This window comes from Micromesistius poutassou, assembly GCF_964030765.1.
Source record: "Micromesistius poutassou genome assembly, chromosome: 10".
Taxonomy (NCBI): Eukaryota; Metazoa; Chordata; class Actinopteri; order Gadiformes; family Gadidae; genus Micromesistius; species Micromesistius poutassou.
The window spans coordinates 2,555,199-2,566,142 of record NC_140280.1 but is presented as its reverse complement, the minus strand read 5'-3'; the positions used below and the strand labels follow the sequence as shown (position 1 = coordinate 2,566,142).

Below are 10,944 nucleotides of genomic sequence, written 5' to 3'. Positions count from 1 at the left end.
CACTTACTGCTGTAAGCTACATAACACTAGTTTGCTTTCAGACACGCACACACACACACACACACACACACACACACACACAGTGGCACGCGCACACACACACACAAAGACACTCACACATACAAACAATACACACTCTCCCATGCACGCAGAAACCCACTGTGCTCCTGTGTGTACAGTCCTATGTCCCACAGGGGTGTGGACAGCACACACACAGCTGTGTTATTAAACCAGACCACAGACAGAGGAAAACCTTGGTGTACCTGAGTCAGCTACCACCTCTCTCTCTCTCTCTCTCTCTCTCTCTCTCTCTCTCTCTCTCTCTCTCTCTCTCTCTCTCTCACCCCCTCCCTCTCACTCACACACCACACACCACGCACACACGAGCACGCACACACGCACGCCACACGCAGACACACACACAGACACACACAGACACACACAGACGCATGCACTCACACACACGCACGCACACGCACGCACACACACGCACACACACACACACACACACACACATGCACGCTCACAGACACCCTCTTCCTCCCTTCTCTTCATTGTTTTCATGTTATTTCTCTGTGCCTCTCCATCCCCACTCAGAGCTCTCAGGATGACGAGGCAGCTGCTCAGGGCCAGCAGAGTATAGATGCTGGGTGTCTTCTGAGGAGACGGTGGACAGCCTTGAGAAGCACACGTCTATTTTCCCTGATACAGTATTGATTCCCAAGCTCAACACAAATTAAATGGATGACTTGTTGGAAAATGTTTCAGTTCTTATATACTAGACGGACTGTCAGTGTCAACATCCTTCGAACAATATGCAAAAAGGGAATACACAAGGGGACACAAATATGGGAAATGTTTTTGTATTCAATCTGAGTAAAATCATAACTGGTATTACCGTCCTTTAAACAGGTTAACCAGTGAACAGTTCATCTTAACCCAGCTATACATATAGTGTGTGGTAACGGAGGGAGCTGATTACCATCACACTGAGTTACAGTGTTTAGAGGCCGGTGTTGGGGTGATGATCTGGGTACCATTTCCCACAGTCAGAGAGCGTATTGAAACAGCTGAGGGCCGGGCCCCGCCCTCAGGAGGAGACGCGGTCCAGGACAATGGAAAGAAAGCAGCCGACCGCCAGCCTGCGCCTTCCGCCTGTGTGGCTGTGTGAAGCAGAGTGCATGTTATGTCAGCGGGCTAACGAGCCTGTTGTTGTTGTTCTTATTGGCAGTTGGAATCCTAAGCCGTTTTTTTTCCACCGGCGGTCTGATGGCTGTTTGTGTCTGAGTTGGCGTTGACTCACCTACGGTGTGAGGACATCGTTTTTCTGGACTTGGACTTAAATGCTTGAGTCATCTGTGGTTTGAGTATACCTGCAATGTCTATTTTCAGTTTTTGAATCATGCAAAACATGCACACACACGCACCCACACATGAACATACACACACACACACACACACACACACACAAGCACATGAACACACACAGCACACATGAACACACGCACGCATACATGAACACACACATGCACTCTCCCGTGAACCTCCGGGGATTGTTTTAGTGGTCAACCATGTTTTATTAAATATTGTTTTACTTTGTGTGTGTGTGTGTGTGTGTTTCTGTTTGTACTGTATATGTGAAGCAGGAAGTGCGGGCCAAAACAAACAAAGGGACACAAACGCACAAACTTGTGCAGACTAGAATGCCCGTAAGCGCACACACAACTTAAAACGAATGTCGAGTTCATTTCTGGCAATGAAAGTGCTTCTTATTAGATTATTAAGTTACATTTAATGATTTATCAAATGAAATGATTGCTCCCTTGTGACCCGACTGAAAGACACAGGAATGTACAACTGTTCCTGGAGAGAGAGAGAGAGAGAGAGAGAGAGAGAGAGAGAGAGAGAGAGAGAGAGAGAGAGAGAGAAAGAGAGAGAGAGAGAGGGGGGTGGGGGGGGAGAGAGACGGAGAGAGAGAGGGAGAGATGAGAGATGAGAGACAGAGATAAACAAAACAATATCGTGGATAATAATCAGAAGTACCTTTGACATTTAAAGTTCACTGCTTTAAATGTTGACACACGCATACGCACAGATACACACGCAGACACTCAACCTCTGCCCTCCAGTAGAAAGAGAGTGCCGGAAGGCGGTAGTGGAAGAGTATAAGTGATAATGATATTGATCAGAGATCAATAGGCGGATGTTAAACACAGTCGTTAACTTCACATTTCCTGCATTTCTCTTCCGCTCCATTGTCCGGGTCACAACTGCCCATGCTGCTCACTCCTCCTCGCTAAACAACATATAAAAATATGTTTTTAACATGGATACTGTGAAATAAATCCTGGATAGAATATATATATATATATATATTTCAAATAATTACCTTGGATACATTGCGAAGTTAGATATCCATTCATACAGCTGAAATATATACAAATTCATAATAGATGGATCTAAATATATATTAGAGATGGAGATTGAGATGGATAGATATATTCCAAGATATTCCAAGTTCCAAGAAAACCATGGCAGAATTGAACCGCAAGTAAATATTTGCATTAATTACATGAAAACCTGGTCGCACAGGAATTCTCCCTTCCCTGAGGGATAATGTGCTTAAGTAGGCTTTTAACTGTAAGGACGACATCCAACGACATCCAAGAGCAAACACACACAGGTCTTATTGTGTGTGCATGTGTAACTCTTAACTTCTTCAAACAAGAAGAGCCTGGCTCCTCTCCGTCCAACCCCTCCGTTCTCCATCACGCTGCTAACGCGTTATGTAACGGGCATGAGCCTTCAGGCCCAGAACAGTTAGTTAGTTAGTTAGTCAGCAGTTAGTCACGGACATTCAGTGGCGATCACGATGACCTGGCACGCCGGTGATGACTCAGGTGCACTGGCCACGAGAACATGACAGCACCGGCATTGCAGGAACACGACAAATCCGAACAACCACCTACACACACTCTGTGGGCTCGCAACATGCAGCATGGTGCACCGTCACCGCACAACAACAGCAAACCGGCCACGCGGAACAGACACAAACACACCTGTCGAAAACAAGTCTTCTCCCACCGACGCCAGACAAAGTTTAACCCGGGTTCCACCGGGAGAACGCACAAACAAGGGAGTCAGGGCTGAAAGCCCCTCTGGACTCACTGGTGCTTCTCTCCTCCACCACCACCGCCACCACATGGTGGAGAGTGAGACAGACCAGACATCACAGACATCGCACTCTGGTGGTGGTGGTGGTGGAGGAGAGTGAGACTGAGAGTGAGAGTGAGAGGGACCAGACATCACAGACATTGCACTCTGGTGGTGGTGGTTGTGGTGGAGGAGAGTGAGAGTAAGAGGGACCAGACATCACAGACATCGCACTCTGGTGGTGGTGGTGGTGGAGGAGAGTGAGACTGAGAGTGAGAGTGAGAGGGACCAGACATCACAGACATCGCACTCTGGTGGTGGTGGTGGAGAGTGAGAAGGACCAGACCTCTCACTCTGGTGGTGGTGGAGCGTGAGAAGGACCCCCACCACCACCATCACCAGCACCCCCACAGCGCATGGCGGTGGTGGTGGGGGTGACGGTGGCGGTGGCAGTGGAGGTCCATCTCACTCTCCACCAGAGAGAGTGAGACGGACTGTGTTTGTTCTGCACAGAGCAGAACGGTCACCTTTCTCCTGATATCATCCCCGGACGCTGCATGTCCACGCGTTCGCCGGGACAGCTGGTCCGGGGGTTGGTTGTCACAATTATTTATTTTTTAAACGTGCCACTGGTCACGTGACTCAGAAGTAGAACGCAGTGTGGTGTGCCGTAGCACGAAAACACCTCGTGCTGGCTCCCTGAGCATCGTCCACCTGTTCCCTGAATCACTGGTTCCCAGGCTTGTTTCCAACTGGTGGGCCACCATTCCCATCGCTCCCGGCAGCTTAATTGAGCTGCCCCCGCCCCCCCCTTGGACACCCACCTCTATGGGACTACACACAGCGCTGACCACGGTTGGACCTGATCACCATGTATGGGACGGGTCAGGAGGTAGAGCAGGGGGCAGAAGCTCTTCAGGGCTGGTGTCAACACGACAAACGTGTGGTCCAATCAGGTACTGATGTTAGCTTGCACTGTGTGGTCTAAATAAAGCATAGATTCAATTCATTTACATCACAACCCCACTTCCACCTCCACCTCCACCTCCACACCGCCCTACACTCCACAACTCCTCCAAAGGGCCTCGCTGGGTCTAACTCCTCCCACATTGGTTAACAAGGCCTGGCGGTGCCGCAGCTTCCTGAGGACATTAAAGAGAGAGCCTGTGTGTTCAGACAGACGCGTCCTGACCCAACCGCAGTACAGTGCTCTGCCTCCGACGGACGGGCCCCCCAATGGGTGGTCGAAGAAACCACCGGATACTGGTGAAAATGGACTCCCGCACGCAACGCACACACACGCACGCACGCACGCGCACATGCACGCACGCACTTACGCACGCACACACGCACACAGACGCACACACACGCGCCACCTCTCCGTTCGGCCTCAGTACCGTTGTTTCATTGATCACTTGTTTGGTTTCACGGTTGTATCCCGTGTGTTCATACATTTGTGTAATGAATTATTTGCATCTGTTTTTCGTTATTATTCCCTTCTTGTTCTTGTTCCCTCCCACTCTGTGTTTTGGCCTTCTACACAAAGCCTGTAGACTCTGTGGTAATATTGACTATTTGTTGCTGGGTGAGCACACAGGCTATGCTGTACCGCTCCATTGACTAAAGGGTTTCGGATAGACATTTGCTTTTACGATGTATGGTTGAATCACTTAACATGTATTTCTGTGTATTAATGTATTTCTTTAAATGACGTAGGTTTGTAGGGAACGCGGCCTTCTCTTTTTACCATTGATAATAACGCCCCCTCCCGGAGAACTTAAGTACTGCCTAATATAAGCAAATCCATCACAGAACAAGAAATCTAAGCAAATCGAATCTTCAAATACTAATTATTATCTCTTCTCAGAAATCATCCTGGATCCTCTAATGATCATAGATTCCGACTTCTCTTGAAATGTGGGGGCCTCCACTGCAATACAAGTGTGTTTTGCAAAGGTTATACATTGCAATAATATAAATGATATTCATAATAATAAAGTGCTACGATATAGAAACAGGAATTAGAGACAGAGAGGCAGATAGAAAGCGAGGTTCATTCACCAAGATGCCGTCTGAAAGGTGAGTTTCCAGCCTGCGGGTGGGTAGGTAAGGTAGGAGATGGTTAATGGGTTCAGCTGACCTGAGGTCAGTGGGTAGCTCGTTCCACCGGTGTGGCGCCAGGACCGCAAACAATCTTGATCTCGCTGAGTGGACCACTATCAAGGTGAGGATCGAGGTTTAAATTTAGGTTTATGTCAAAAACCAGGCCAAACGGGAGTATCTTTATACATATACATAATTTATATATAGGCCTATATAAATTGTCAATAATGCTCAATATTGACATAACGTTCACCACTAGATGTCGCTCTGTGATCAGAAATCGTGAGCAGATGGTCGTCAGGTTAAACCCATATGCTCTCTAAATAGAAACATAAACCTTGCGTGCATTGTTAGGGGCGCCGTTGGACTTCTTGTATAACAAACCGCCAAGAGCAGTCGAGAAGTCATATTTGATATTTAATTTTTTTTTTTTCACTGTTTAGATTTATACGAACAGACAGAAGTAGGAATTTGAGGAAAACACGAGCATACAGAATCACGCTCAACGCGATGCAGCCAAAGTCAAAGTTCAAGGAGAGACCGCGATTCTTCTGGTTCACCAATTAACATCGAGTAAACATGCATATTAACTCAATCCCATCGCCTTGAATAAACAGATAACGGAGTGGATTACATGTGTTAAAACCGGAATAACTCGATGTATAATCGACACAGACGGAAAGAGCACAAGGTCAGAGGTCAGCAGCCTAGCCAATGAACATACAAGATGAGGCGTTTTAAACATTGCACGTCTCTGCCGACACACTGTCTGCTAGCTATAGCGTATTGAAATCAGACCAAGGCACTACATTAATAAGCTTAAAAAATATATATTAAGACATCCACACCTCTGTTTAGTTTGTTCTGTAAGACCGTCACTGTAAACAGTGTTCGCATCGGTGCCGTCGTACATGTTTAGGTCGTTGGGTTCTTCCCAGGCATAATCCTTCTTACATAAATGTTTTTTTCCGTCAAGGACGGTCGATAGGGAAGCAGCTCAAGCTAAATAAAACAGCAAGGAGTCACTGGTGAGCACGAGATTGTACAGCCTGACTCCGTGATGGAGCCTATCCACGATGGCTGGTTTGCATTAATCTATGCACACATGAATATCTTTAATTTAATAATTTGCCGTTGAAAAGCAGAAATCCTCAAAAGTCTATCACGCTATTTCTGATGGCCATTAGGAATGATGAGGATTAAAACAATATAAATACATGGTTTGACTTTATTTGGTCTGGTATGAAAAGCTATGTTAAATACACGTCCTATTTTCTCATTCACTGACCGAATACTTATTTTGTGTTGCACTTCGACCATAACAAAACATATTCAACAGGAAATCATAAAATGATAAAACCTAACACCCAACATCAGAATGATGCACACATTTAACAAATTATATTAAAAAAATGTTTATTGACATCAGAAGCAATTAAAAGGTCAACAATAAGCATATTTTTTTCTCCATATTTTTGCGATTACAGTGGTACTCAAAAGACAGTATAACAGCTCTGATACGTCGATTTTGATAACTGGTCATTTAAACCGAAGAACTCACAGTAAAGAGAAAGACAAACCGAAGAACCGAAACTCAGGAACCTTTATGTGATGCTCACTTTCAGCAAGCGTCAATACAACCACGGCCCCCACCGCCCACCCTGGCCCGGGCCGGACAGCGGTCTACCACAAGGGGGCGCTACCACAAGGGGGAGGGAGAGATACAGACCAAACACGTCGTAGTGTTAACTATACAAAAAAAAAGGGGGAGAAAGAAACTGTACAGCATAAAAACTACCGATATATATCCCTCCACACCCAAAACAAAAACTAACCTCCTTTTTAAAGACACCATGACATGAGCGCTCTCCCATGTTGCCCCGTTTGACGCGCTTCCGAATAAAACCCAATTCTCCCGAATTGCGGCCTTGAACTTTACAGACCGAGGGGGTGCGGTGACAGTTCAGAATTTCCCCCTTGGGGATCAATAAAGTATCTATCATCCTCATCCTCATCCTCATCATCATCTCATAGTGTCTTGAAGAGGACCATGTACACGGGGGTTAAATGCTTTATATAAACAAGAAGAGAGGAAGCAGCGACCGCAGCTGGGGGGGGGGGAGGGGGGAGGGGGGGGGGGTGGGCTACGCTACGCTCTACTCGTCATCATCGTCATCATCATCGTCGTCGTCGTCTTCGTCGTCGTCGTCATCATCGTCGTCGTCGTCGTTCTTCCTCTCGGCCTTGGCGGGGGCCTTGGCGGGGGCGGCCGGGCCCGGCTTACTCTTAGCGCGGTAGGCCGCCACTTCCTGGGAGTCAACGCGGGAACATGGTCAACGGGACGGATCAATGCATCTGTAGCTAGCCCTCTACCTCTATGGCTATTTATACCACACACACACACACACACACACACACACATACACACACACACACACACAGCCAATACACTAAAGTGTCAGCCTTAGCATTAGCATGCATTAGAGCCACATTACCAGGATTGTTTTTCTAACGTGCGGTGAAATGGTGAAGTGCTAAACCCGCATTATGAATGGCCATTTAACTAGAGGGCACAGAGCTATCTTTCACTGTTTTTTTTACACTGATATAATGGTGTGAGTTATCTCATCGTTTTTTAAACAACTGATATAAGCAACGGTTGTGGTGAGTGTAGATCAGGTCCGCTCGTGTTCCTGGTGGTGGTCCTCCTTACCTTCTCGTACTTCTCCTTCAGCTTGGAAGCCTTCTTCTCGTAGGGCACCTTGTCCTCTGAGGCCGTGTTGTTCCACATCTCCCCCAGTTTCTTGGCCACGTCGCCGATGGTCAGGCCCGGGGTCTCCCCTTTGATCTTGGGACGGAAGTCGCCGCAGAAGATGAAAAAGGCAGACCTGCGCGTCGGGGAAGGGAAAGGTAAAGGTAAACAAAGCAGATGGTCAGATTCTGGTGCACTTTGAGGTCCGGTTACCTCGGTGTCTCCATAGAAATGACTCGTGTTTTGGAGTTGCGGTACTTACGGTGGCCTCTTGGGGGCGTTCGGGTCCTTGAACCTCTTCTTCTTTTCCGTCTTTGGTGGAATGTAGGTCTTCATCTCCCTCTCGTAGCGCACCTTGTCCAGCTTGGCCTTGTCCTCAAACTTGCCCTTCTCCGGGGCGGACATGGTCTTGGGATTAAAAAATAATATTTCGATTTTAGTTGAAAAAAATATATAAATTGTTATTGTCATATATACCTGTGTTATGACTTGTATATAGGTCTACATTGCAACCAAGCTATTGTGCGAACTCAAGGCAAGCGAGCCGAAAATAAAAATCAAATATTGAGTTAATATACACATTCATGGTATGTTTCCTACCTTCCAGCGTTCAGAGCACTTCTTTGAGAACTTGGAGAAGTTGACAGAGGCTTCTGGATGCTTCTTCTTGTGCTCCTCGCGACAGGTCTGGATGAAATAGGCATAGGAGGACATCCTCCCGCGGGGCTTGCTCGGATCTTTCCCCATTTTGATGACAGTATCTACAAAACATTTTGGATTCTGAGTCAGTGAAGCACACTGCCGCTGCAGAATCACAACACGACACATTTAGGTTTTTATTAATAAGCAACTGAAAAGGATATGTTTAATAGCTATGTATTTGGATTTTAGTGTTTAAATGAATAAAAAATTATAAAAAGAATTTGAATAAAATTATAATATTAAACAGATTGAAATGAAGTCATAACAGTGTGACGCGATGTCATCAGTTGAATTCGTGACACGAATCGCTCATTCCCAGCCTAACGTGTTATTTTAATAATGTTGCGTGACTGACGGACAACTTGACGCGTGCTGAAAACACGCACATATCATAAACGTATGTGCGCATTAAATTACCAATACACGAAGCTGAAGGCATTAAGTTGATATACCGTCCGCGTCCACAGCCTCCACTATGGCGGAATCATTGGACTGGAAAAAGTAATGTTTCATTCTAAAATCCCTTAAAACAGAACTAAAACCGTAAACAACACTCACAATGTCTTCATATCGATGTTCATTATCATGTGTCAAAAACCTGAAAACCCAAAATTATGACAATTTTTTGTGCATTTGCTTTATTTGAAAAACATGTAAAAGGCAATAAAAATCAACGTATGACACACGTCGTATTCCCGTGAGTATAGTTCATATTCCGCGATAAACCGGATTAAAAACGCGTGTTTCTGCTAAAACTGCACCCAACTGTAACTCATGTAAAGTGTGAATCCCGAAGTAGAGATGGCGCATAGGCTCTCGTTGTGGGAAAAGGAGGTCAACAACGACGGCAATATTTCTTCTTCCATTTTGTGCGAAAGCCTTCTTCATGAAAGAAAGTCTGCCTCAAATGCCTCCTCCCTCCTCTCGGGTCGCTCTGCCTCCCGGGAAACACGTCAGGGAACCCGGCGATCGGACACAAAATTCCCCCCCGATACATTTCCATTGCCATAGCCGCCTTGTATAGTAACGCGTTGGGTGTGCGCTGGCTCTATGCACGGTGCTGTGCTGTGGGGACTCGGTGGTGCTCAGAATGGCCGCTTGTCTTCATCCACTAACATGGAGAATATGGCTCCTTCTCTTTGTGTCGGCGCACGGCCATTGCGCTGCGTGCAGCTAGAGGGCAGCGCGACCGCCGCCACCACCTCTTTTAAACCCGCGATTTAAACACTTTAGCAGGCCGGGAAAAATACCCCGTCGGCCTGGCTGCAATGAGCAAAGATTGAATTTTATTTCGCCCTCATTCGGGGCTGTAGTTACCACCAGGGTTGTTTATGAATTGACGTTGGAAAAAGTTGAGCTGAACTGCGCCTCCACGGCTGTCTGTCTCACTGCCTGCTTTCCTATGCGAATACAGTCAGCCATTACAGTAAAGCGCAGATTCCGGGATATTGTTCTCACTGTTTTGTGACATTCGTTTAGAAATGTTAAACTGCCGCTGTCTGATTTTTCCACAGACGACGTTGCTTTTTCCCGATGTTTCCTTATTTCTGGATTTGTTTTTAAATTCCCATGCTTTGGGGTCTTCCGATGACAGGCTGACAGACTCGCAATGCACTGCAATGGCAATGACTGGCCCACAGTCCTCTACCATTGTGGCTAACGGGGATCAGCGCTGCCCACTTGGCTTTATTTTTTTTACAATTACTGCTGCGCCAATTGTCATATTACTGTACAGACAACATGTCACGAATATACAAAATTATCTCTATGAAAAAAAATCAACGTTCACCGTCGAATTTGGGCGAAATGTATATTTTCCAATTTTACAAATCGCCTAGTCTGAAGTCCTCGTCTGAGTAATGTTAACGCTACATCGCCTGCTTAGCGGCTGGCAAACCTTGTTTTTTGACGTTTATTCACAATAATATTTTCTGAAAATGTCCAGCATCGTCCACTCGAGTCAAACCAACGCATCAACCAAATATCAACGGATGTTATTCTCATTTTCATCGCTACCAACACTTTTGTAATACATGCGTGATACTCACCGAGGTCTACAGCTGAATCTCAATGGTCTGCAATGGCTGTGTGACGGAGCGGGCGGCGGTACGCAGTGTCTTCAGTGCTCCGCTCTCCAGCATCAGGGCCCGCAGCCCATTGGCCGGCGCTCGGAGTAGTACGCGTCTGATTGGTGGGCAGCTTTTCATTGTCCTAATATAAAACGACGCGCGGTT

The 10,944-nt window shown here is 46.4% G+C and overlaps 1 protein-coding gene across 1 annotated transcript; it reads right to left on the bottom strand.

Moving 5' to 3' along the window:
• Positions 1 to 6,568: 6,568 nt before the first annotated feature.
• hmgb1a (high mobility group box 1a) lies at positions 6,569 to 10,799 on the bottom strand. The gene is made up of 5 exons (XM_084474021.1): positions 10,759 to 10,799; positions 8,609 to 8,769; positions 8,271 to 8,416; positions 7,970 to 8,144; positions 6,569 to 7,565 (listed from the first exon to the last, which is right to left on the bottom strand). The coding sequence occupies exons 2-5, from the start codon at positions 8,753 to 8,755 to the stop codon at positions 7,413 to 7,415; spliced, it is 621 nt and encodes a 206-aa protein (XP_084330147.1). The 5' UTR covers positions 8,756 to 8,769; positions 10,759 to 10,799; the 3' UTR covers positions 6,569 to 7,412.
• Positions 10,800 to 10,944: the final 145 nt, after the last annotated feature.